The sequence below is a fragment of the Phalacrocorax carbo genome, chromosome 1, assembly GCF_963921805.1.
Source record: "Phalacrocorax carbo chromosome 1, bPhaCar2.1, whole genome shotgun sequence".
Classification (NCBI taxonomy): domain Eukaryota; kingdom Metazoa; phylum Chordata; class Aves; order Suliformes; family Phalacrocoracidae; genus Phalacrocorax; species Phalacrocorax carbo.
The window spans coordinates 63,347,817-63,375,813 of NC_087513.1; the positions used below are offsets into that span (position 1 = coordinate 63,347,817).

Consider the following 27,997-nt stretch of genomic DNA (forward strand, 5'->3'; position numbering starts at 1 on the left):
AATCTCTCATTGTTTCCCTGTCCTTTCCCCAGCTGCCTTCTGTGAGGAAAAACCAGCAAGAAGCAGCACAGAAGCTTTCCACCTCCCTGGCGACTGATCCTCCATCCAGAGCTTGCAAATGAGTTTTTACGGGTTTATAGCTCTCTGGGTACAGTGGGTTTCAAAGGCTCTGGCTTGTTTTTGGGTGGCCAGGACGGTGTGAGCCGGCATGCCCCTTCTGTTGTTAGTCTCAACAAGCCGCGTGCTGCTGCAACACGGCATGCGCTTGTCACCAGCCTGACGCCAAGGTTGTGACCAAGCCAGAAAGCACTGGGTCCAGACCACCCACGAGTTGTTTCGGGACAGAAAAAGTTTCCCTTCTCTGGTCCAGACCAGTTCTGACCTTAAAAGAAAAGGTTTGCTGTGCTGCGCGTGAGACGGGACAGTTGGCCAGGGCGCTTTGCTCGCCGCCCTCCTTGCCCGGTGCGGTGCTTGCAGCCATGCCAAATCACAACCCCGCTGTTGTCGCCTGACGGGACTGCTGGCCAGCCGAGGGGAGAGCTCACCCCTTCCCCGGGGAGAGGGCCTGCCGGAAAGGAGCGCAGTGGCTGAGAGGTAAACCCGAGTAACGCCTTCGCCAAAGCGATTTACAGCACGGGGATTTACCCTGCCCAAAACCTGGTGCGTTTTAATGCAGTGCAATACTGCTGGAAAATAACAGCCGGGGGCAGTGTGAGCGGTTTCTCAGTTAAGTGTTCTTTTGCCAAAGGAAAAAGCTGGGGGGGTGTTGGGGGATGTTGATGGAGGCATGGCTGGCAGAAGGTGGCTTTGGGCAAGCCTCCTGTAGCTGCAGGAACGGATAAAGGGTGAACACTCTGCCTTCCTCGGAATGGGGCTGGGAAGGGTTTCCTGGCTGGAAAGAGGTTTCTTTTTTTTTGTTTTTAATTTTTCTCTCATTCCGAATCAAGTTGAAAGTGAACCTTTGGGGTTTTCCACTCACTGATGACCGAGGAAAAGTAGAACCCTGGTTTTGGATGGTTTTGAAGCCGTTTAACTATTTCCAAATATTTCATTTGAGTTTTGTTCTTTAAATTCTAAGGTTTTAACTTTTTTTTATGGAAGTTAACTGCAGGTTTAGAAATACAAACTGCTTTAAATTGTTGTCTCTTCACCCTTTACCCTCTACAGAAGTTAAGATGGGACATTTTGATGATCTTTTAAACTTTTTGAAAATCAGAGCTAGGGAATTTTTTTTACTCTCTTGCATGTATAGTGGGGGTCTTTTGCAGCTTTTGTGTCTTTTTCCTGTGAAAAATATAGTTTGCTGAAGAATGTCCAACTAATTTTAAAGAGTATATCTTTACTCAACCTACTGGAGCTGGCACATGCTATGTTTTATTTTAACAAGCTATTAGTTGTTATGTATTATATTTTCAACATCTTAAATCATTTAGTGAATGGGTACAAAAAGTAAGACAAGGAAAGCTCACAGGACAGTTGAGCAAATACAGACTTGCGACTGTGGTGCTCCTGTTAAACAAGGCTTTAATGTCTTGCAAAGTGTCTCTTTCACATTTATATAAAATCTTTCATATGTTATTAAGAAAGTTATTAGAATCCACATTTTTAAAAAAGTGTTGCAAAAAAAGGTTCGGGGGGAGAGAGAGATAGATAGATAGAGGGTTAAGGACAATTGGCTTCCCATCCCTGTCAACTAGTAGAAATGCAGATATAAAGGGACTGTGTTTTGCTTTTTATAAAATGTAGGCTTCTACAAAACTAAATGCATGGAAGAAGTGTATCTACTTGCATTGGATTTTTCCTGCATAATAATTATGGTGTTTGTGCATGCAAATCAGTTAATTTTGGCCATTTGTATGTTCAGGTTGCTCAAAGTAAATGAGAAGAACATACAGACCAAAGGAACTTTTATGAAATGCATGATATTTCATGTATCTCATTTTGAAAAGTCCTTTATGGGGAGAAAATGCTCTTTAAATCTTAAAGTTTGTTTTAATTTAAATAAAATAATCATCTTTTCCCCATCCCCATATAACATGCTCCAGATATGTTTGCAATGTTGTGTTCACACTACCAATGAAAGTGATATAAACCAGCCAAGCCTCTTCACCCGTCTAATTGCAAGGTGAAATTAATTATTTTTTTTATCTCTGTCTTGTGGAAGACAAAGATAAATTGGGTCCTTCACAGGCTCAGCATCTGAAACCCAAATCAAGGGCCTGAGTGCAGTGGCCTGAAGCATCTCTGGACCAGCAGAGGACAGGGCGGGGTATTTGGTCTTCATCTGTCCTAGGGGCCCAGTGGCTCCCCTTTTTCCATGTATCACACACACGCTGTAGCATCCATCACTGCGCTGGTGGGATACGACCTCACATGGGTCTGAGAAGGCTTTTAGGAAGTGAAGAAACCCTTTTGAAGGACATGATGGGCAACGATGTGTTAGCTTCCAGCACTTTGACTCAGTGATCCCAATGTTTCCACAGTGCTCAGCACCTTCTGGCACCTCCCTGGGTGAGGAAGAGTGCACTGCTTCCAGCAAGGCCCCCACGGACGCCCAGGTCGGAGGAGAGTAGGTGAAATGGCCTCAGTCTTCCGGAGCGAGGAGATGAGCCTGATGCAGCTCTTTCTGCAAGTGGAGGCTGCCTACTGCTGCGTGGCTGAGCTCGGGGAACTGGGTCTGGTCCAGTTCAGAGATGTGAGTAGTGCCCAGCTGGCATGCTGAGCTGCAGGAGATGCGCCCCCAGCTGTGCTTGTCCTTCACTCAAAGCATTTGGGGAAGGTGCACCTGCAGGGTGGTCAGAAAGCCCACGGAGAGAGTGGGACTTCCCCAAAGCTCATCTGAAAGCCAATCTCACCATGCTGAGACCCAACCTGCTCCTGAGTCCCCATCTGGTGCTCTGCACACCGTACGCACAACCTTAGGACAATTCCATCCACCACCAGAAAACAGGGGATCTCTCCATGAAAGTCCATCTATGACTCCTGCTGTCGCAGCAAGGCTGGGTGGAAATGAGCCTGGTAAGGCCATGATGTCCTTGGCCCTAAGGAAACCCATGGTATTGCCCTGCCTCTAGGAGTCTGTAGGATGCAGCGGTGTTGGCTGTCTGCACCGAAGGTGTTCATTCTGTGCTGTTAAAAATGAGCACGGTAGCTTGCAGCCTCCAGCCCCAGCCTTGTTTTCCCTTCTGTTTTTAGCTGAATGTGAATGTGAACAGCTTCCAGAGAAAGTTTGTGAATGAAGTGAGGAGGTGCGAATCCTTGGAGAGGATCCTGCGTAAGTAAATGCTTGTCAAATGCAATCGGCTTTCCGCCAACTGCTGGTGTGGGATTTATTTCTTTGTTAAGTGCTCTCACACTGTGGAGCAGAATTAGTGGCAAAATGGTGATGTTTTCAACTGAGCCCCTGGAAATGTTTTGCATGCGTCAGCTAATTACCGCTTCACCCCATATGGGCAATAAATTGTTGCCCCTGTTTTGAAAACTGAACTGAAAGGAGATTAATTAGCTTATATAAAATCACAAGATAAATCTGGGGCTGGGCAGGAGGCTAATCCAGACAAACAGACCCTTACACCAGTGTTCCAGTCATTGGCATACACTTTCTGTGGCCAAGTGCTTCAGCCTGGGGACAAATCCTTAAAACATGAGCAACAGAGCATGTGGCACCTGCTCTCCTATGGACATGTGTCCTGTGAGCTCTGTGCTCCCCCCACCATGGCACTGGTGCCCACCGTAGCCACTGTGGCAAGGACAGCACTTGCCATTGCTAGAGCAGAGAAGAAAAGCCTGACCTTGCTGTGTGCCTTACTCACTGCTCTAAGCAAGCGGATGCCATGCCGGCAATTTATTCCAGCTCTGAGGGCTGTGCAGGGCAAGGGGTGGGAGCAGCCACCACAACTTCAGAAGAAACAGCATCCTTAGTGAGAAAGGAGGCTGTTGGGTGTCTGACCCAGATGGTTGTGTATATGCAATGGGTTGATGGCCCTTGTGTATCGCTGTCCCTTGTCACGCCTCCATGTGATACCTCAGTCCTGACAGGGGGTTTAGCAGGAGCAGGTGACCAGGGATGACTTTGTATGCAGACTTCTGTGTCCTTTTCTTGCAGGTTTTCTGGAAAATGAGATGGAAGACAATGTTGAGATAGTCAAACTAGAAAAGTACCCAGCGACCCCTCTGCCTCGAGAAATGATAGATATGGAGGTACAGAATTTGGAGCGGGACAAGGAGAGAGAGATGGGGATGTGCACTGGGATGTCTGTGTAATGTGCTCAATACAGCCCTCCCCTGTAAGGAAGGACCAGGAGCTGAGGCTGGCACAGATCTCCCTCCCTGTGGGGGTGCTCCCTGAGTCGCTGTCTCAGCAGTAAGGTTAAGGCTGGTCTTACAGCATGTTCCTAAAGGAGTCCAATCTTTTTATCATCCTCTGGGAAACATCCCTCTGGCCCCACATATTAATGGAAAGATATCACTATCCCAGAATGCCCCCACCATCCTGTAAGAGAGAATAAGAAAGTTTTTGGTGATTAACCAGGAGACCTGATATTAGAACCAGCTTCACTGCATAAAAATTCCAGGGCTGTCAGTCCTGGTCAGAGCATGGTTGTGATAATATTGGTGTAATATTGGGGCCTGATACAATATTTGTGCCTTGCCTTTGAATGTGCAAGTGATGCTTTATTCTAGCCCAGCTGGAAGCTAAGTTTACCGACAGGGTAATTTTTAAATGCTGCACACGTAGGTGATGAGGGGGGGAAAAAAAAAAAAGCTTTCCAAGGGCTTCACCTTCATGAGTAAGGTGGTTGCCTGGTGTGTTCCTGGATCCACATCCTTACCTAATTTTTGGCCTGTAGCTAATGAACCTAAGCCTTGTTGTAGGCTTCACTTGTAGGCAATAGACTAACAGTCAGTCCACCTGGGGTCTGAGATGTTCTGCAGGAACCCCAGACGTGCCAAGACAGGCTGAGACATCTGCACCAGGCACCCACTTACCTGCCTGAATTTTGGTCGGGTGAATCAACTCAAATGCCAGAAGAGGACAAAGCACCTAGTAGGGAATGTGGCAATGGAAAAATGAGGTGTTGGCATTGATTAATACCTTCCTACAAACTCAGTGTTTATTGAAGTCCTCATTGAATATTTCTACATTCCCCCCTTGAAAAATACAAACCATCTATTGTGTGAGATTCAGTATCAGCTTGGTAAGGGGCCATTGGTCTGCTTCAGAGTTTTTCTGGATGTGCTTGGACCCTAAACAGACAGTGCTGGAGAAACTTGAAGCTGAGCTGCTGGAAGCCAACCAGAACCAGCAAACGCTGAAGCAGAACTTCCTTGAGCTGACGGAGCTCAAACATCTGCTGAAGAAAACCCAGGACTTCTTTGAGGTGAGAGGCCTCTGCTCTTCCAACAGAAATGTGAAAAGTTCCTAAAAATGCTGGCATTTTCATTTGGTGTGTGTTGTTGTCGTTGATTTTTAATCAAAACTCAGCAGTCTTTACCACAAGCCAGTAAGATATGTTTGCAAAAGCATGTCAGTCACTTTGGAGCTGGCATCGATCTGTGAGTCAGTGGGTCTCAAGAACCTGGTTCCCAGTTCTCTTTAAAAATGGCATTTATGCTTTTCTGTTGCTAAGAGAGAGTTCAGCTTTTTATTTCTCCCTTTTGATCTAAATCTCTGTGGAAAACTACCTTTGGGGGGAAAAAATGTCAGGAGAAAAATGTGAAAATAGTTTTCAAACTGGCAACACTGAATAGTTTTTAAAAATAATGTTTTCCAGGCAGAAACCAATCTGCCAGATGATTTCTTCAGTGAGGACACATCTGGACTGCTGGAGCTGAGAAGCACTCCTACTGCTGCAGCTGCCAAGCTGGGGTGTGTATTGGTGACGGCCCCCACCTTGGCCAGGCTTCCCAGCTGCACTGCATTGCTGTGACACTGGCACACTTCTTTCAGCTTCTAAGTAGAGGTTGCCCACCAGCCTCTTCAGACTAGCTGTTTAATGAAAATAGAAGAGTGACTGTCCTCTGAAGTTATCATCAAAACTATGGTCAGGTTATGGGTTAGTGGGACAAATGGATTTTTACTTCCAGGCCATCAGTTCCAGTGACCCCTTAGTAGGTATTGACTGAAAATTATTATGGCACCTCACCTGTGGCTTCTGAACTCAGGTATCTGGCTACCAGCCTGGTCCTCAGGGATGAATGTCTAACCACAGCAAAAAGCCATAGGCTTGCTTGCCACTGGTCTTTGTCTGCAGCAGAAAAATGGCACTGAGGGTGAGAATTAGGGGAGTGGAAAGACCACAGTGCGTATTGCTGGCAGTAATTTGGTGGACAGCATAGATTCAAACAGCTTTCCCTACATCAGCTAGGTGTGCTGAAACTTGATGATGGTGTTCTTCCAGGCTGGTGTTTTTACCTGCCTATGCTGGTATTTCTGAGGTCATGTTCACATCTTTTATGAGCAAAGCATATGCCTGCAGAGGGCTTGCCTTGGTGGGTGTATACCAGCACGTCATGCTGCACTTCAAAGGTGCAGTCTGGTGCTTTCTGGGAAAAGGAAAACAGGAGGGAGTAAAGACAGACCACCACTTCAAAATTGCTACCTCCTGCCTCTGTCATTCAGGCACTCTCTGTTTGTGTGACTTCAAGCATCTCTCCATTCCTCCATTTCTAGCCAGAATTGTTTCTTCTTTTTCTGTTGATCTGGGGAGGACTTAGAATGTTTTAAAGGAAAAACAACAGGGTAAAGTCAGTAGATTGAGATAAGAGCCAGGCTTGAGCAAGGAGGTCTTTCCTAGAAGTGCCTACAGCAGTATCAGAGCCCTGGCTATGACAAACAAGAGATTGTAAAATCGTGTGTGTTACAAGTCCTAAAAGACTTAGAATGGGCTTGTAATTTATTTCTCTCTTAACTCTGCTCAGATTCACAGCAGGGGTAATAAAGAGGGAAAGGATGATACCCTTTGAGCGCTTACTGTGGCGAGCCTGCAGGGGAAACATCTACCTGAGGTACACCGAAATGGACACCCTGCTGGAGGACCCTGTGACGGTGGGTACCAACTTGGTTTTGCTTCACACTGCTCCTCGTGCCTGCCTGTCACCTGCAGAAACCGAACAGGTGCCCTGGCCATGCTGCAGCACCGGCTGCATCACCAGAGCTGTGTCTGAAGGCAGCCTGTAGAAGAAAGGTGGGGAAGTCTGAGGGTGGGAGAAGATTTTTTACGTTGCTTTCCCTTTGTGCCATTATCGAGGTGGCTTCTTTGTCCTTCCTAGCTAAGGTACATGTGAGTTCTAGAAGGGTGGCTGTGTTACAGGGATCACTGGGGAGGTGGGCTGTGTCTGTCCTCACCTGGGGCTGGCCATGGAGGGTTGATTCCCCTTGGTGTGTCTAGGATAATCCCTGTGCCTCGGCAGATCTCCTGTGCCCTACCTCTCTGCTCCACATTGCTCCTTCCCCCATCACCCAGAGCTGCCACCCATGCCTGGTCCCTGAAGAAGCATCTAGGGAAAACATTGATGCTGGAAAACTGGGACTGGGGGAAAAGAAAAAGCCAGTAAAGAGGCTGCTGAAAAAAAAAAAAACATCACCTTTTCCTCTGGGTGCTTTAAATTCTGCTTGAATTGCATTGCAGAGAGAAGAGGTGAAGAAGAACGTGTTCATTATCTTCTATCAAGGAGAGCAGCTTAAACAAAAGATCAAGAAGATTTGTGATGGGTAAGGCAGGCTGGTGGGCAAGCCACAGTGACTCCTGTGGAGGTGTTTACCTGTCAGCCTGGGCTGGCTGGGTTTGGAGCTGGAGATTAGATCTCTGTGCCCCTGCTGTCAGCTCTGCCACCGAGCTCCCTTCCGCTCCTCAGCTCTGCTGCTCCTAATTGTGAAAGATATCCATCACCTTGGCACTTGGAAATTGAGGTCCTAAATTTTCCAGAGTGCCTTAAAGATCTTGGGAGCTTCAGTTGCTAGGATTTTAACTTGGGACATCTTAAAAGGGACTGGTTTTTAAGAAACACTCAGCATTTCCCCTGAAAACCAGGGCCCCAAACTTGGGCACTCAGAACATGGTAAACCCTGAACTGCTCTCAAGCCTTCCTGCACTTCAGTGAAAAAGATGATGCAGTAGTTTGTTCAAGCCTTTCCCAAGGCCTTTGGACAATATCTGTGTAATCAGAGACCGGGCCCAGAAGAGAAATGAAAGCTTCATACAGCCTGACTTGTTTCCACCCTGTTAAGCATCTTGAAAAGATAATTCAGTTTGAATATTTTGTTACTCTTTCATAACACTGATGACCGATGGGCTTTGTTGCAGTGTAAATCAGATTTGACAAGGGGATCTGTCTGCTGTCACCGAATCCATTTCAGGTATAGCCCCTCGGCCAAGTGGGGCCAGCTAAGTGCCAGCAGGCTGCAGAACATCGCAGGGAGGGGTTGAGCAATAGCTCCTACCTGACATGTGCGCTCAGAGCAGGGCTTTCCTTACATCCTGCCTTTAATCAGAATAAAAGGAGGAAGGTCAGTTCATCCACCTGGGAGAACTGGCTTCAGTCCCATAAGCAATAGACCTCTGGGGACTATTAGCAGTTCCTGCACTAGAAATGGGGTCCTCCGAGATTCCTTCTAGAGGCAGTGGAGGGCAATGCTCATCCTGAGAGCAATTCAGCCCTCCTGAGGTGGGGATCTCTCTCTATAAAGCAGCCAAGGGGGCATGGAAAGATGGGGGAAGGCTCCTACATCTCAGTCACTCATTTCTGATCCTGAACCTCAGACACGGAGGGAGTTTTGCCATCGCCACTGTGCAGGATCAGTCTGCTGCTGCCAGTGGTCTTTGAGCTTTCAGCGAGTCTTATTCTTTTTCTGGATTACAATTTCCTGCTTATGTCCCATTTCTTTGCCTGCTTTGTAGACGCTGTTCAGTACCCTTCTCCCCTTTTGCACTCATGGGCAGTTGCTGGTGGTGAACGCTGCCCGTTGCATTGGCCCCTGTGCCAATGGCCTTGCAGGTTGCCAAGTCATACATTTAGGGTTGGCTGGGGCTGCCCAGAGTGCTGCAGGCATTTGGTTTTGGAGGATTTATTTTTTTTCTGCTGCAACATTTTAAATTCTCTGCAATCAAAAGCCCAATACATTTTTTCCAGTGTGGGTGCAAAAGAACAGGCAATGTGATGCCTGACAGCATTTTTGCTATAGATTGAACCCAGAATCTTCCAAACCAGAGGCACGACCTTCTGCAGCGGGTGCAGCCGGGAGCGTGGGGCCAGGAAGCACTGGAAGTGTGAGCAGATCCCTGCAGGGTGGGCCACGATGTGCAAATTTATTATGACCTGGTGGCATGTATGTGGTGGTAGGTTTATAAAAAGGAACTTTGACTGGTTTATCTCAGCCTCTTGTAACTGAATGAAAACATACCGACCTAAGACAAATTCACAGGATGCCCTTTACGGTGCTAGTGGACTGTTTTTTTGTTTATTGCCGGCTATCAGGCTACACTTGCATTTGTCCTTTATGTCTTTTCTTCCTCCCTTTCAAATTTTTCACTTGCTAGTATGCACATATATATGAATTTTTTGCTGAGTGGCAGTTTTTAAAATGCGTTAATCCCATAACTCTCCTTTTGTGCTCTGTGGGCCATCGGCCATCCCCAGTACACAGGTCAAGACATTTTGGTCTGGTCCATGTTTAAGGCAGGGTTAACTATACCTAAAGCAGATGGCAGTGTCATTCCAGCCCCAGCAGGACATTTCTGCTTAGCACTAAGTCATCATTCATGACAAGTAAATATCCTGCAAAAATCATGGCACTGGTATAAGCTAGTCTCCTGGAAGGCTGGCTAAGATTTGTTTGCAGAACAGTGTGCCTCAGGTTACAGTTGTAGTCCCTGCTGGACTCTAATTGGTAACATTAGTCTGCCAATTTCATGAGCATTAAGTCCATGCACAAATTTATTAGTGAAAGGTGTAGAGGGAGCAGGGAAGAGGAAAATGTAAGAATTTTTCTTTTCCTCCTTTTCTTGTGGCTGCCTGAGTGCTAATGTGAATCCTAAACTGGGTTTATCAATGTAAGGATTCCCTGCTGAATTCTCCTGGAGCTTTCAGAGATGTCTGTGCCATTAGGGCAAAGCTGATACTCAGTATGCAAAATGGCTGTTAAAAGATCAAAGCAACACTGCTGCAATAACGTTATTGGAAACGGGGGAACTGTGCAGCATGGAGGAATGAGCTTTCAAGTTTGATTAAAAATCCTTATTAAAGATGAACTAAGAGCTGTGAAGAATAAGAAGATGGAAATAATTAGGCAGGGTGTATAACCTTTGGAAATGAATACCAGGTGTTGAGTGAGGAGAGATTCAATTCTGGAGAGGGAAGTTTAGCTGAAGACCGCGTGCTGTCATTACACACAGCTCTGGGCTGATCTCTGGGAAACTGCGGTGTGTTTTGTTCAATTTGCAACTGTCCTCACTTGTGCTGGAACTGATTTTGGAGAGCAGGTGGTGATATATTCTGTGCTCAAACAAAGCCAGAACGTGATGCTTATCTGTACACAGAGCATGCACATTTTTGTCTCTTAAAAAGGGGTAGACCCCTATGACCCTGTTACATCTTCTTTTAATTCATCTCACGTGCAGAAAGACAGCCCTTCTGCAACCCTAACTCAGCATAACTCCACTACAGGATGGTGCGTGCAAGTGTATTGCCTTAGGTGGGCAGAAAACCTCCACTCTGTAAAGTGGGATGATCTCTTCCTGCAGACCTTTTGGGACAATACTGAAGGGAGATATTTATAATGCCCTTGAAGTGGCAGGGCTGGCACAAGAGTTGATATCACTGAACAAACTGAGTAAAATGGAGGGATCTCTGCTATTTTAACAACTGCAGCACCTCAGCTCAGTTAAAGCTTGGAGGCACGGTGCCTACCAGCAATGTACCTTGCGATCTGTGAGGTCCCAGTGGGAACTGTTGTGCCCACTCTTAGTGCATGAAATATATTCTGGGGCTTGTTTTGCAGGCAGGACAGGTAGCTGTACACTTCTCAGAGGGACATGCAACTTATTTATTTCTAATTGGCTGTATTGGGTTCATATAGTGGCTTTATAACACCGCAGCGGAGAAGGTCATATTGTATACTATAGATGAAGCAGTATACAACACCTGCATGGAGATAAAACCTTCACTCACATATTAGAAGCCTACATTAGTCCTTATTATACCACATTAAACAAACCAGCTGAATCTCCCAAATACAGCCTTGGGGGTAAGCTTATAAAAGCATTTATACTGGCCTGGCTGCATGTACACTGACATAACGGATACCACTCTCAGGTAAAAACTACACCCATCCTCCTCTTGCTTTCAAGCTGTCTAGCCAAACAGATGGACCAGAAGCCAAGAGCTGGCTGTATGGTCATTCTCCTTTTGTTTAATCCTGGATGTAGTTGTTTGCGTGGTTTTTCTGGGCGGGGTGTGTGTGTGGTTTTGGTTTTTTACAGGGTTATTTACTTACCCAGCCTGCAGACACGAAGGGTGTTAGCTTGCTGTGCAGCAGTAGCTCAGCTGATGCCTTCCCCCAGTGACTGCGAGAGGGTAGTGCAGAGTCAGGGACATGGTATTTTTCCAGCCTCAGTGCAAGAGGGACATCTGTTGGCTACCGTGTTAACGGGGCTCCTTTTGCCAGGGTGGGTTTTTGTGGCTCTTTGCAGCTCAAGCAGCTTCCCCAGACGTTAGCAGGGCATCCTTAGTGTGGGCATAAGGGAGGTGCCTGTGTATTAGTGCTGACCATTGTATAATATCATGTACTTTGTAGCACCCGAGACAGGGAGCGGTTTTTTTCAGCTAGAACAGGCAAAGGGATCCTTTTTCTCATGAAGAGATAAATGTACTGTTTTGGACCTTTGTGGGAGACCAGGCACAACTTTGTAGTATATAAGGAGCGTATACTACCAGGTGAGGAATAAAGTCCAGTTTCCCCAACTTAAAACTGAGAAGGGTCCAGAGGAAGAAAAAGGCAGTCAAATAAATAAATGGTGTTTCTCACTTCTCTCTTACTGAGGCTAGATTTCGCGCCACAGTCTATCCCTGTCCAGAGTCTGCCAGTGAGCGCCGAGAAATGCTTGATGGAGTCAACACAAGGATTGAGGATTTAAACACAGTAAGTGCCAGTGGCTTTACTGGGGTCTGAACCCAGCAAGTGGGACCTGCCCAGATATTTGTCCCATCTGAAACCATGTGGTCATGGCCAGATCCCAGGCTTGTTTTGGGAGCTGGCTGTGCAGAGCTGGCCAGGGGCTAGGGATGAAGCCACAAGCTCAGGAGCGGTCCCCCAACCTATTGCGAAGGGCAGTGCCTGTGCTCTGCTCTGTCTATTTACACCCCCAAGGAGCTGCGGGGGGACAGCCTCCCATGTGAGGGGCTCAAAAAATACTTGCTGCTATTGGATGTGCAAAAGTCAGAGGTTTAGACCTTATGATAAGGGGCTACAGGGTGGGATCTAAGGTCATGAGCAGGTTATAGGTATTGTAACCAAGTGGCACATTGTTCAAAACGGTTTCATCTAGCTCTTACAGCATGGTTTCAGCAGCTCACAAAGTTGCTTAGTCACAAGTGTAGTACAACTATACTAGGCTCAGAGAGGACTCTAAAGATTTATTTTATATTTAAATTAGGTTTTCTTTACCAAGGAAATCTAGGGGTGCTTTCACACTAGCAATGGAAAACCAAGACTGCTGTTCTACGAGTACAAGTCTCCAACCTCTTTACTCCAACATTTAACACGGGGCTGAAAATCACAAGTTCAGTTGCTGCAGGTGTTCGGTAGCTTGTATATCCATATACTGTATCAGGACTTCACACCTTTTGGAGGGACTGCTGGCTGTGACCTTTGTATTGTCACACATGACAATCAATTGGTCCCAAGGCAGGAGGGACTGGATACCCTGTTTGCCTGAGGTGGTCCATCTGGCAGTTGACATCCTGCTGTCACCCCCTCTGTGGGTGCCTGTGGCTGCCAAGCCTGCACACAAGACTGCTTCCGAACTGACTTTCACTCCTGAGCATCGTGGGCAGCTCAGCTTCTTCAGTGCTTGTAGACCACACAGGTCGTCTTCCTAACATGTTATCTCCGTTGCTCATTTATGCAGCAGCACTGTGGTGGGCACATGATGCATGGAGGTCCCTCAAGGGCCATGAGCTGTAGATCCAGCAGGGCAGGCATGCTTGTGGATGTGATGTGCCCCAAGTTCATGGCACAGAAATGCCTACAGGAGATGGCAGGGTGGAAGTGCATGGTGAGATGTGACCAGTCTGTAAGCAACTGGGTAAGGAGCCAATCCCATAGCTCAGTAACTCCCGATGGTCTCCTCTACACTTACAGAGGCTCTGGGCCATGCAGGGAGAGTCCTTATTGAACAGCATTGTGCATCTGATGTCAAGTGCTCCTGTGTCCAGACCTGACACACTGCCCTCCAGGATGCCCCACACATTCATATGAATTGCTCCCTTCCACAACCCTCTTCCACCTGCCTTCCCCAAATAACTGCTGAGTAGACCATGCCACCTATGCCTTCCGATCTTGAGCACTGCCTGTGCTGTGTTTACAGGTGATAACCCAAACCGAGTCCCACCGCCAGCGACTGCTGCATGAGGCAGCAGCCAATCTGTGGTCCTGGGGGATCAAGGTGAAGAAAATCAAGGCCATCTACCACATCCTGAATTGCTGTAACATCGATGTCACCCAGCAGTGTGTCATTGCAGAGATCTGGTTCCCAGTGGCTGATGCTGGCCGGATAAAAAGAGCTCTTCATCAGGGAATGGTAAGAGACCAACATTTTGGGTCCCTGAAGCTGTCACCTAAACTGCATTGTTTATATGGTGAGCATATGTTCAGACTTCTGTCTGTTACTGTAATGCTTTTCTGTTTTAATTAAGCTGAGGTTGTTGCATGATCGCTTGGCCTCGGGGAGTTTAAGGTCAGCATTAAATCTTAGCAGGTTTGTGATCGACCCACAGGAGTCAGCAGTGCTGGCAGCTTTCCCTGAACAAATCAATAGCACAGAAAATGGAAAAATCTGGATATTAGAAAAAGGGTTGAGATATAACACTCTTGAGCCCAGCTTTCATGTTGTTGCCTGTGCATGTCTGGACACAGACCTTGGTGCTGTGGGACCAATTCCTCTCTGCTAGTCATCCTGATTGTGTCTGTCCTTGTTACTGGCTTTGCAGGAGCGCAGTGGCTCTACTATCGCCCCTATCCTGACCGCCATACACACCAGGATGGCACCACCCACCTTCAACAGGACCAACAAATTCACAGCTGGATTTCAGAACATTGTGGATGCATACGGTGTAGGCAACTACAGGGAGATGAACCCGGGTAAGAAACACTCAGAGACCTGCACCTGCCTTGCTAGAGCCAAAGTGAAGCCTTTGAGCTCCATCACTGTCCTAAAACATGCACTCATTGCTGACCAAGAAACGGAGACCGTATTTTCTGCTGGTAAAAATTGTTACTGTTTGGTGCACAAGCATGACTTTTCTCAGGTAAAGAATTTGTCTGTCAGTCTTCAGTGGTTGATTGTGGCAGAAATAACGAACTACACAAATACAGGATTGGGAATAAGTGGTGAGGTAGCAGCACTGAAGGAAAGACCTAAGCTCACAAGGCAAATACAGGTTGAGCTTATCATGCTGAGGCAAAAACAAAAAAAAGCCAAAAGGACCTGGGTAAAGTGTGAAACATTAGTCTCAAGGAGAGCACTGAAAATGAACAGAAACGTAGAGTCCTTCTGGTGGGAAAGCTAGTCCTGCACTAGATGTAATTACCCAGTGAGTAGGGGAGGGATCGTGGAGGCCTTTAAGGGCAGCAGCTGTGAGGAATGGTCCAGTGGGGTGGACTGCTTCTCTGCTGCGTTCGTTTTGTTTAGGAGGAGCTGATTTTTGCCCTTTCCTTCCTGCAGCTCCATATACTATCATTACCTTCCCTTTCTTGTTTGCGGTGATGTTTGGGGATTGTGGCCATGGTGCTGTCATGCTGGGCTTTGCACTCTGGATGGTGGTTAACGAGAAGAGCCTTCTTGCCCAAAAAAGCACTAATGAGGTGAGTACCAGGAGCTGGTGCACCCTATCAGCATAGGAAAAGGCTCCTCATCCCCATTTGATAAAGGGGACAACCAGCCTCCCACGGGCTGAGTGGAGATGCTTCGAAGATGCTTGTGAGGCAGAGATTTGGCAAGTAATTCTGCCTACTTCTACACAGAGACCAGGAAGGGTCCAAGGGACCTGGAGTTTCCTACGAATAATTGTATGTACGTAGATTAGTACAATCACGTCTCCTGTTCACCGAGGCCCACCATCTGATGGGACTGCAGGTACTTTAATCACTGACACTGCCTTCTCCCCCTGCAGATTTGGAACACCTTTTTCAGTGGGCGCTACCTGATCCTGCTCATGGGTATATTCTCCATGTACACTGGCTTCATCTACAATGACTGCTTCTCCAAATCGTTCAACATCTTTGGCTCTTCCTGGCATATCATCCCCATGTTTAAAAATAGCACTTGGAAGTAAGTGGCTAAATGTGGGAAACAAGTGAAAACACACCGAATGGAGCACATAGGCTTTGAAAGACAGTCACAGTGACTGCCTGTGTGGGGAAGGGAAGAACTCCCTGCTGTGGATGCAGCTGTGAATGAATCAGAGGTTTTGTCTGACACACACAGACAAACTTGCTATTGAAATGGAAATGCAGAGTCCCTGGGAACACACCTGTTTGTTCAGGCACTGATGTGCATAAATGTCTGCTGCAAAGGTCATTTCCCTTTTCTCTTGTAGTAAGGATGTGCTTCTGGACAATACAGTGCTGCAGTTGGATCCAGCAGTCCCAGGAGTCTACTCTGGAAATCCATATCCATTTGGAATAGATCCGGTAATTAAATTAAATTGCTCTAAGATAATTTTTATTTCAATCCTGTTTTTACATATCAGGTGCATCAGTAGATCCCTGATCTCTCTTCTGAAGCTGTGCTCTTCACTTCTTGCTCTTCGCTTGTTCTTTACATAGTCATTGTGATGCTTTTCTTTAGCAGTAAAGCACACATATTGCTCACAGTTTTGCACAGGCAGCAGCAAAATGGTAAGCAGGAAGGAACTTAGATTATGCCGGAGAGTGGCCTTGTGCTCCAGTCTCCACTCTGTCACCAGTCTGCTGGACTCAGTTTCCTTACTTAACACATTCCAGAGCCACCTCACAAGTCTGAAGGCAGAGTCCTGATTTCCATGCAGTCGATTTATTGTATGAAGTGTGAGGTAAATGCCAGTATTAGTTAACTTATACACATTCTCTTCTCTGTGTCTTATTTCCCTTTTCTTGAGTTTTCTCTTTATGATGTATTGAAATGTAGTTGTTATGAAACTTTCCTGTTTCAATCTTCATATTAGCCAATTAACCTCTGTTCAGCTGAATGCACTCTCATTTCAGTCGGTCACACAAAGAAACACTGGCTTCCCCTTGTTTGCAGAGACATTGACCTTCCAGTGAGTTTTTCACAAACCTGGCTCTAAAGCTTTGCCCCGGGCATAGGCACTGCAGTTCAGGAAGTCACGACAGAGGAAGCTGAATTTTCTGTATGTTGACCTGACGCATCCCTAATTCAGGTTAACCTAGGCTAGCCCCTTTTCCACCCTGCCTGCTGCCTGCTTGAGAGGCTGGGACCCCTGGCTGGGGGCAAGGAATGGCTGAACAAGTGCTGACAGGAAAGGGGTAGACTAGAAAGCACCAGCCCCCGCATGGCCCTCTCTGTGGATATTATCTCTGTCATCTGCCCAGAAGGATGGATGGCTTTTTGCATTTTGCAAGTGCTGGCAGGATGGCTGAGGTGATACTGGAAAAGAAAGCATCATCCTGAGATGAAGAGGCTAGGCAGTCTCTTCCAGAGACATAGAAGAGGCAAAGCATGCTGGACAAAGGCACATAAGCTAATGTTTTGCCTTCCAAATAATCCTGTCTTTCTCCCTTCTGTTCAGGTACTATACTTAATGTCTGAAAAGAGGTATCTACTTACCATCTCTGAGGTCAGAAGATTTTGTGGTCTAGGAAGTTTTAGAGGAAAGGAGAACCAAACCCTGAAGCTCTGTAGCATAAAAAAGGCAGGACTGAGAAGCGATGTATGGTTGCTGTCCTAACACAACTGAAAAGTTACTGCAGAGGCAGGTGATAACCTGATCCGCATGGCCAAAGAGCTGGAATGAGCTTTTTTTTGTTCAAGCAGAACGTTTGAACATGCTCTGGCCTTGGTGCTTCTCTGATGAAGGTGGAACAAAATTCTGTAGCAGCAGGAGGGATTTCTTCATGCCTTTCCACCTCTGCTAAAGAAGATGACTCAGCCTAAGGGCAAGGAATGACACTGAAAAGATGTTCTGCGACCAGCCTTTGTATTGGTTTCTGGAGGACTGAAGCAAAGTCACTACATCATTTTAAATCCCTGTTATTTCCTCTGTTAAACAAGGATAATACTTTATACCTTTTAGATTAGAAGCTTGGCAGAGTGAAAAGTATTATAAGGAACATCTAGGTTTCAGTTGCTTGTTATCTTCTTAGTAGAACTGGTAGGAGTAAATTGGTAGTGTCAAAGAAACAAATTCCACAAAAACGTTACTGATCAAACAACTGAAAATCTTGTTCTTCTATCTCCCTCTGCTCCTTTCCCCAAAGATCTGGAATGTTGCATTGAACAAGCTGACTTTCCTGAACTCCTACAAAATGAAGATGTCTGTTGTCATAGGGATTGTCCATATGATTTTTGGGGTGATACTCAGTCTCTTCAACCACATGTAAGTCTGTTTCACCAAACCTGTTGCTGCAGCACACAAGCCCTCATTGCTAAATTAGTGTCCTTCGTTCAGAGAAAGTCTTATATCTCAGATCAATGACTTGAATGTTGTCCTTTCCCCAGTGCAAGTAGAAATGCCCTGTACACTGACTGACTCACGTCACTGTTGGTACAGAGTCCTGAGTCCAAAGGCCAGAATGACAATCATCACGCTGCAGATATCCTCTTGGATAAAGTCTCTTTTCACTTTCTCTTTTATATTCTTGATTCTGCAGAAATACTGAAGTACACTAAATTTAAAATATACAGCACCTCCCACTATTGATAATATTTGTCTTGAAAGACAAGCTCTTCTGTCCTAATCCAAAGCACACTGAAATCTTGCACAGTGTGTGTGTGCATGTTTCACCTGACTTAGTGGGGCTTTGGTCAGGACCTGTGGCTGTCCATGTCTCTACCTCTGCCTCTACATTTTGCAATAAAAAGTAAGAAATGGTGATAGAATGGAGGGGCTGACACTACTGTCTTGAGAGACTGTCCAAAGCTAGAAGGTGTGTAGTGGCTTTCAAGGATGGAAAGTGTTTGCAGATGACTGAGAGGAGGACTGCCTCTACAGAATTGATTATATACCTAGTTCTGACTTTTGTCAGTGCATAATGCTTAACCTCATAAATTAACAATTTTTTGAAAATTTGCTTTTATTTCAATGTAGTAGGCTTTTGAGATGCTGAAATACTGATGGGTCAAGTACAAAAACCTGAAGAGAATCAGTACGACAAAACTGTTGTATTTAAATAATGGTTTTCATTGATGAAGACTGTAATTACAGGTTCCTTTCTTGTCTAGTGATAGCTGTATATTTCTTATGTTATTTTCCAAAGACTAAGTAGTGTACAGTACTGCCATACTCGGGTGCAACCTTATATTAATACCTAGTGTATTAATTGTAGTTATCTTTCCTGATTCTTTCCAGCTACTTCAAGAAATACATAAACATTTTCCTTCAGTTCATTCCAGAGATGATTTTTATTGTCTCTCTTTTTGGCTACCTGGTCTTCATGATTATTTTCAAATGGTGTCATTTTGATGTCCACTCATCCCAGAGCGCACCAAGCATCCTCATCCACTTCATCAACATGTTTCTGTTCAATTACGGTGACACTTCAAATGCGCCATTATATCTGCATCAGGTATGGATCAAGCAGCTCAAATCCAGTGTAGCTGGTTTTGGATTTGCAAATTCAAGTCCAGCCTCTGCTGTTGTGGGCATAAAGATGGGGAACAGGCTCAGAAGCTCAATCTCAAGTGCCAGTCACATAAGAGAGTTCTTGTCTTCTCACATTTGTGTTGGCCTTGAAGACAGGTAGGACAGAGAAGCCATCAATCAGTGATGCAAAGGAAACCTCATTCTTAGTGTCATCCTTACAAGAATGATGATGCAATTTAAGTTACTTCTGCGGAAAGAAGGAAAGAAGGGTGATTAGAGATGCAAAGCTGGGCATTGCAGATGTGTTGTCCTGAAGTCTGTGCATGATGCTAGAGACAAAGCAAGCCTTTTCTTTCCTTGATAATTTCTTATTTCTTCTTTGGAAAACTTGAAAACTTTATATTTTCAGCTAAAAAAATAGAAGTAGCTAGAGGATTTTCTGGCAGCTTTTTGTCAGAAATATCTCCTTTGGGGAGGTCACTTAAAAAAAAAAATCACCTGTAAGAGAAAACTTCTTTTAAAGTCACCTCTATTTATTTGGTCAGAACATGGATTATTATTTTTCTGGCTTGATTTTACATCAGCAGCATCAGTGAAGAATCTGCAAGCAAATGCTGCCTCCAGCCACATGTATGCATCTACATCTATACAGTTGCACACTCTGGCACTTCAACATGAGCTCAGTTTCAGGGCTGCTGGTGAGTTAGAGTTAGTAGAGAGCCCTGATCAGTTCTAAGTAACTGTGTTAAGGCTGCAGGGGAATTTGGGAAAACACAGTTTTCCCAGCTTTGAAAAAGTCTTTAGGGAACTTTTTGCTTTGTAACAACCCAAAGCCTTTCCAAGATGGTAATTTTTTTCTCATAATCCTATCTCCCCACCGCACCATAACGGCCTGTGCCATCTACCTGGGTAGTCTGAATGCAGAGATTGTATGAGACCAACCATAAGGTGATCAGAGATATGAGCCAGCTTTTAAAAATGCAGATGCTGTAGTCTGGGGGTTTCCTTTTTGGGTTTTTGTTTTGTTTTTCTTAAAGTACAGTTATGTTAGGACAGCAATAGGGGTGGCATACTGCAACAAGAGCACCTTATATTGTGGGGGCAATGTGTTGTCAAACCTATGCTACAGGGATTCAATTCCCTTCTGGAATTGCAAATGTAGAGCGAATCCTGGATTCCGTGCTTTCCAGGGGAAGGCTTGAATGACTTGGTTCTTACTGCAGCATTTCTATGTTGATCAAAGCAAGGCAGGCTGACTGGCTCACGCAGCAGTTAGGACATTCACTTGGGACACTGGAGAGCCACGTTCTAGTGAGTAACATTGTTCTAGCAAATTAACCCTTTCCAACATGAAAGCCTTTCATTTCCAAGTCTCCAGACATCTCTAGCTGGCAGTGCTTTCTGGAGCTTTAAGCAGTATACATTTATTTTCATGTCCTTACAAGCAGGGGGGACTCAACCAATACAGGGAGTATATCTGTTGTATTAAAAAAATATTATTTTATAGAATCAGGTTTCTAACCATAAATGCAGTTGGCTAAAGGAAATAAAGTAACTTTTTGCTCTTCTTATTGCTTTGTCTTTTAGAAAGAAGTGCAGAGTTTCTTGGTCATATTTGCTCTGATTGCTGTTCCCTGGATGCTCCTAATTAAGCCTTTCATCCTCCGAGCCAACCATCAGAAAATGCAGCGCATGGTAAGGGATGGGGATCAGGCCAGGGGGATGCAGTACAGCAAAGGCAAAGCTGAGGAGACAGACCCCCAAAACCTCTTTGATCTAATTCTGCTTTTCTCTGATCTCAGAGTTGCTCTGGTGATTTCAGACTGTGCTTTACTGCACATGCACCAAGAACATGTGTATGGACATTTGGCTGAGCCATCTAAATGGGAGGCAGGAGCTTTGCTCACAAGGCCATACCCTATTTGTTGGGAGAGGATTTAAGCTGACACCAAGCTCTTTCAAGTGCTGTATCCAAAACCAGAGAAAGTTTAGAAAGACTGAAGTTTTGGTAAAGCCAAGACAGGGCAAAAACCTCAGTTGCCGGTCCACAGCCACAACTAACAACTGGTCAGCTGCTCTGTAGGAACAGGGCATCTGCAAGACTCCTGGCCTTGGAGAGTTCAACGCTGCTTGGAGGAGAGGCTTGATTCAAAAGCAGTTGCCTGCTTTCTAGTGATGCTTTCTTCCCCAAGTGGTTGTCCTCACATTAATGAAGCCCTCCTTCCCATGGGCTCTGAAGTTTGCCCAGCTCTTCAGCATATAACTGCAGCAGCTGCAGTTTCCCAGTTGCTCATTAATTATCTCCTTTATTACACTAACAGGACGTTACTTGTCTGTCAGGATTTACTTCTCTTTATAGTTGGAGTTAGTGCCTGGAGTCCCTTTTATAGGGCACAGATGTTTCCATTTGAAGAAAAAGATGCTGGCTGTGCTTCATGACCTTTTCCAACCCAGTCACTTCTGACCTATAACTGAAAGCCGGGTCCCTGGGAGACCTTTGCAGCCCTGCCTCTGAGCTGTAATTTCTTATTTTGTCATTCTTCTGGGATTTGGATGAAAGCTTGACATCGCTGACTCCATCTCCTGCTTTTATGCTAACAACATCTGACAGCTTTTCCCCACCTCCTATTATGCCCCTGTATTTCTGTTCCTAATTTTCATATGTTAGCTGTCTGATCACATCTCACATTTACCCAGATTTATATGTTTGCAACAAAGTCTGTTCTCTGTGCTGACATTCAGGTAAAGCAAAGATAAAGCGGGTGTGACAATGATTACTGCTGCTACAGGAAACAACATGTTATCATGAGACCTTGCCCACGAAACTTGCTGGAAGCTATAAGTGACAGGGCAGAACCTGACAGAAGCCGAGATATCCATATTTGGTTGTGCTGCATAATAGGACTGTTATAGTCATATAACGTAGGGCTATTCTTATGCTATGCTGTAATTTCTGGAGTGAGGCTCAGATCAGGTTGTTCAGGCCTCTAGAAAAGCTCTGTAAATGATTACAGAGAGAAGATGGATTGTCATGAGGTTTTTGACAATTGGAGAGATCAAGAGATCTGAATTGTATTTCTGTCTGTATCCCAGGAACTGTGTGACCTTCATCAAGTCACTGGATCCTTTCAGGCTCCTTTTCCCTTTCACTTGATGCTAATTCCTTTGACTTGCACCCTTCTAATTGAGATCATCAGCTTTAATGTGCCTCAGTTTCCTCATTTGCCAAAAGTGATGGATCTTCTCATGCTGGGTATTAAGGGTGCATTGTGAGACTAGAATCTGGCTCCAAAGTAGTTGGAATCACTGGAAAATGCTCTAGGATGGAAAATATTTTAGTATTATTAGCCATTCAGCAGGACTACTCAGTTTCTGTGGTCCATGAGGAATGGCTATTGTTGAAATTGTCCTCATGTTCATGATACAGTCCTTCTGATGTTACCCATTATGAGGTTATTGATGGAGTTCTGTGACATGCTCTGCTTCATTTCGGTATCAACCTGTAGCATGACACAAAAGACATATTACATTTTGTTTCTGGAAGATTCGATCTCAAGCCATCTTGGGAAGCCCTGGAGGTGAAAATGAGGTAGATGTCCCAGAGAACAATCACTCCAAGAAAGCTTCCCAGGGAGACCACAGTGGTGGCCTTGGAGGACATGAGGATGATGACGAAGAGGTAAGAAAATGTGGGCAGAAAATTATTCAGACACACACAATAGCAGAAGACACAAAGTCAAGTAGAAGGATTTGCAGAGTTGCCAGCCCTTCTTTTTAAGAAGATACCAAAACACACTGTTGCAACAGTTTGTGTTTCCAAACAGAGAAAGCTTTGAATTTTCATAGAATGAATTCCTCTAATTTTTTCCTTTAGTTCTGCCTGGTGAGGGCAGGCATTCTTACAAACCTCAAGCTTTTACAAACTTCAAGCTTTTGTTTCCCCAGGGGGGGTTCTTTCACTTCCATATTGCACCCAGAGAAGGTCAAGCCTTCCCCAAGAGTCAGTAAGTTTTCCTTCCTTTAAATTGCAAAGGAGCATTGAAAAAGTTGGCAGCCTGCAGCATTGGCTAGGGAGAAAAGTCTGTCTTTGGCAGATATTGTCAAGGGCTTCCACAGCACGCAGCAACACAGGTAAAGAACTGACAAAAGTGTTTGTAGCAGTTGGAAGTACCAACAATATTGACTGTGGATATGGCTGACTGAACAACCCCAGTCATGGGGAATCTTCACTGTCTTAGAAGATATGCTTATTCAGGGGTATCTCCCAAAAGGCATGTGCCAATAGGCAGATAGTCTGAAAAACCCTATTTAATATAAGAATTTCTGTCTTTACAAGAAATCACAAAGATTGGTAGCAATTGGATTGCCATCTTATTCCAGATTTGAAATTGTAAGACTGGAATATGAGCTAGTTCCTGAACATTTTCGTTTCACTGGAATTGTATAACTCCGGGGAGGATGTATGGGAAGATCATAGAGAACTGAAAATTTTCAAAGCAGTCTTTTTATCTGGAAACTATCTTTGTGTTGCTTAGGACTTACCAAGGAAAAGGCAGGAGTATGAAGAGCGTTTGGTAGAGTGTTGCTCTGTTAACCAGGAAGCCCTGAACTAAGCACTAATAAAATGTATTTGGTTTTATTTTGTTTCAGTTCAATTTTGGAGACACGTTTGTCCACCAAGCTATCCATACCATTGAGTACTGCCTTGGCTGCATCTCTAACACAGCATCCTACTTGCGGCTCTGGGCGCTGAGCTTAGCCCATGCACGTGAGTGATTGACTACCTATTAGTTACCTCACCAGCAACTCCATGCCAGTCGCTGCTTCTGCCAGTGTTTGATTATTGCTGTGAATTTCTCCATGAAATCAAAGTTCTCCTAGCGGATGTTTGTGTCTCAGAATGTTTGGCTTCAGGTCAGATCAATCCAAGCATTTCATGGTGGCTATCTCATTTTTAAGTGGTGATTACTGGCAGCTATATATCAGGCAGCTCCTGACTGCATTTGCTGGCTGGGACCCATTTCCTACTCTGCTCTGTAGCACCCCTCTGGAATAGTCCTCATGGTGTATGGCATGGTGGGAGGTGCAGTCCAAATGGGTAGTCTGGTCTACAGAGCATGGGAACCATAGCTCCAGTTCCCAGGAGGCACTTGCTACAGCTTTAGGGTATGCAGATGAATGTCAAAATGACCTAAAACAGTTATTTTGACTTGGTTCAGCAAACTAGAAAGAAAAGTTTTAGTTCAAGAACTCCTGGAACTTGTTGTTTTCACTGGGATTTTTCTCAGCAACATTTAGTGGAACCTCACATCCCATGGGAAATGTGCAGTGTTTCAATACCTTTTGTCTTAAGATAAAAACAAATGCTCAAATACTAGAAATTGCCTCAGGCTGGAACTTCAGATTTTCAATTACTCTATACTGAAATGTTTTTTATTAATATTGCTGTACTGCCTCTGGCTAACAGTTGCGTCTGCCCTAAAGAATTGGGCATACAAAAAAGGAAAACAAAAGTGGGGTGGGAAATGCCATGGATTGACAGGGGTAAGCTGTACTTCTTGGCACAGAAATGAGCTAAGTGGGAGTGGAGTAGAAACTAATACACATTAGCTTTACATGGAGGACAGGTATCTAAATAAAATAAGCCAACTAAAAATCTTAGCTAAGGGCAGTCCTATGTGCTGTGTCAGAATTCTGCCTGGAAAACCACCATATTCCTTTGCAGCCTTACAAACTGGCACTGACAGGAGTATTTTTTCCTGAGGGCAGCTGTGGCAAGGGATCCCTTGCATCTGCTGTCACCTAAAGTAACAGGTCATTGAATCTATAGTCTGCATATGACGTGAGGACCAATGACCATCAAAATGGAAAATAAGGCTGAACCAGCGACTGGAGCATCTGGATGGAGAAGGGCTGGGCTAAGTCCTTGCTTTGCCTGTATCACAAGAGGAAAATTGCTCAGTCCTGAATCTAACCAATATGACTGGTGTAGTTAAGGCAGGAGTATGGTCCTGCACTGACAGGACATGGCAGATATACCAGTGCTGTGAATGTTGACATAAACCTCTGCAGGAAAAAAAGTCTTTTAGAGCATGCAAGCATTCTAAACATTAATACAGCCTGCCTTGAGTGGAAACAACCAGTTGTCTTTTTTTTTTTCCACCCCAGCGTCTCCATGACACCCTAAGTGGTTTGGAGAACAAATGGGAATTACAGGTCTCCCATGGATCAAAGCTAGCATCAATTAGTACATCTTGTAACCTACTCTATGCACGTATTGACTATGTCAATCAATCGTGTTCACTGGGATTTAACAGCAGGTAGTCCTAGAAGGCTCAGCATACTGCCTACCTCCCATGTTAAAGAGGTGCAAATTAAACTGATGACTGTATTAGGGTAACAGCAGTCCTGGTAGTGTGCTCACATGGAGTTGCAATACAAAGCAAAGCCAAAACAGCACCATGAGCTTCTAACACAGTGAAGAGGAGCAATGGAAAAGAACCTGCATCCACTTTCCTTCCCTGGTCATTGTGGAGAGGCAGGGTGGCCAGTCATGATTATTTTCACGTACATTTTATCCTAGGCCAGCTCATCTAACTGGGAAAAATGGTGTTTCTGTCCGTAGCTGTTGCTCATCACTGTTGCTCGTCACTGTTTTCCCTTAATTTCCTTCTGCAGAACTGTCAGAGGTCCTTTGGACCATGGTGATGCACAACGGGTTCAATAACAGTGGCTGGGCAGGCCTCATTGTCATCTTCATCATCTTTGCAGCATTTGCAGTGCTGACAGTAGCCATCCTGCTTGTCATGGAGGGGCTCTCAGCCTTTCTGCACGCCTTGCGTCTGCACTGGTAGGTGGTGTGGTCTTTAGGAGCTTTTCCCAAAGCAGTCTTTGGAAGGGATCAGGCTGTGGAAAGGGATGCCCACACCAGCCTGTGTTAGACATGCCATGATACCAGCTATGCATTAGGACATCACTACCCCTTGACAAATGAAGTAAGGGAGGCGTCTCTGATGGGAGCTCAGAGCTCCCTGTTCCATCTCTGAGCTGCTCCCTGGAGCAACCTGCCTGTCCTCCTGAGCCTGTGGGGACTCTGGACATGTGTAGCAAATGGCAACCTGCAACTCTGCTCCCATAAACATGCAGAACCACCCAGGCCGCCTTGACCTGCATGATAAAGCCTGAAGGCAGAGCTTCACCACTGGTTGTGTATTTCACCCAGGGTTACCATGAAACAAACCAGCTGGGGACTACCTACTGCAGCAAAAGTCCAGCCAAGGCTGCAAAACCTGCTGAAAACTTGGGTTGGCACTTGTGCCACTAGCCCAGGTTGAGCTCCAGGCTGTTTTGGTTTTGTGGCAAACCAGTTTCAAGTTAGCTTATGTGTGCCTTAACTAGATGTCAGTCCAGGAAAGGGCAGCAGTGCAGATGCACCATCACGCTAGTATGTAAAGCAAGACCAAGGTAACAAATTGCCCCTCACCAGCACCATAACTTGGTATCCTGCCTGAGCATCCAAGCTGTGGCCTTTTTCACCATGGAACATCCCACCACAAAACACAAACGCTGCCAAGGTAAACCGCGGTGCAGCTGCTTGTCATTGTGCAGGGAAGGGGAGATGTCTGTCTCCCACCAGAGCGTGCAACCAGCAGGTGGCTATCCCAGCTCTCAGAGCTGCTAGAAGCAGTTTAGCAGACAGGCAAGGTCCTGTCAACCGGCCTCATGAGGAGTGTTTCCAGGCTAACTGATGGAAAGTCAAAGCTGACGCATATCAGGTCGCTCCCTAGGCTGCCGGTGTCTCACTGCTGGCTCCAGAAGGAGCCTACATTCCCGGCTCAGAGGCCACCATCTCTTGTGGCCTTCCTTTTCCCATGGGTGCCACATTTCAGCCTCTTGGCTGGCTGTAGGTTTTACCAGTGAGCAGCACTGACACCCCCTTCTGCTCTTCCCCAGGGTGGAGTTCCAGAACAAGTTCTACGTGGGAGCCGGGTACAAATTTTCTCCCTTCTCCTTCCAGAACATCATTGATGGCACTGCAGAAGAGTGAAGCCTGTACATTTCTGCTTTGCTCCTCAGACCAGGCTCTATTTTCTTGTGGTCACTCACCCACAGAGTGGGGTGTATGGGATGAAACAGAATGGGATGTGGCTCTTGAAAGAGACAAAAATGTCCCGGTTGCATTCACATATACTGCTGTATCAGCTGAGAGCTGAACTACATTGGCTGGGCTGGCTGGACCTTTGGCCGAGTATCTCCAGTGATGTCTTTGCCAAGTACCTGGTCCTCAGCATTTGATCGGGTCAGCTGCCTAGCGCTTGGTGGAAAAGAAGAGATGCAGCTTTTGAATTAAATTGGTTATTAATAGTCAACTCGCATGTGTTTTTCTCCATTTACTGCCTTGTCTTTGTGGCATATTTCTTTTTGAGGAAAATATGTTTCGGCTGTTGTTTCAAACTGTGGTCGATCATATGACAACGATTAAGTCCCTTATGAGATTGCAGCCCTTCATTTAGCACACAATGCAAACCAGCTCAAAGATGGATCATATTGCAGGCTTGCAATTTTCTACATACTTTACTACAACAACCCTCTTTTTATCTGATTTGCTCCAGGGCTTGACAGCACTGGATTATAGACGTTTGCACACGTCATCACTTAACAAAAGTGTTAGTTTTGAGCTGTGTAAACAAAAGAGTGCGCCAGTTTCCACATTGGCAGCCAATTTATTTCTTTCTATTGACTTGTTTCTCACTGGAGACTTAAGATGACTCCCCTTGTGCTGTATTTTTCAAGACGGGTTGTTAAAGCAGACTGTGTAGAATTGTTAATACCTAATGAACAGAAAGAAGAGCAGAATCAAAAGAGTTGAGATGAATTTGCAGTATGGATGTACTGTGATCTTTCCTAAATATTAATGAATTACAAATCTTTCAAATTGAATAGTATTAATTGTGACTGTATTTTTTTTTTAAGCATG

General features: G+C 45.3%; 1 protein-coding gene across 1 annotated transcript; it reads left to right on the plus strand.

Moving 5' to 3' along the window:
• The first annotated feature begins 35 nt into the window (after nt 1–35).
• ATP6V0A4 (ATPase H+ transporting V0 subunit a4) lies at nt 36–27,912 on the plus strand. The gene is made up of 21 exons (XM_064456798.1): nt 36–594; nt 2,484–2,695; nt 3,196–3,274; nt 4,106–4,200; nt 5,256–5,381; nt 5,775–5,869; nt 6,922–7,048; nt 7,632–7,714; nt 12,046–12,139; nt 13,587–13,799; nt 14,209–14,359; nt 14,943–15,082; nt 15,391–15,548; nt 15,817–15,910; nt 17,696–17,814; nt 18,787–19,003; nt 20,608–20,715; nt 22,565–22,699; nt 23,671–23,788; nt 25,699–25,870; nt 26,974–27,912. The coding sequence occupies exons 2-21, from the start codon at nt 2,579–2,581 to the stop codon at nt 27,065–27,067; spliced, it is 2,535 nt and encodes an 844-aa protein (XP_064312868.1). The 5' UTR covers nt 36–594; nt 2,484–2,578; the 3' UTR covers nt 27,068–27,912.
• The last annotated feature ends 85 nt before the right edge of the window (nt 27,913–27,997 follow it).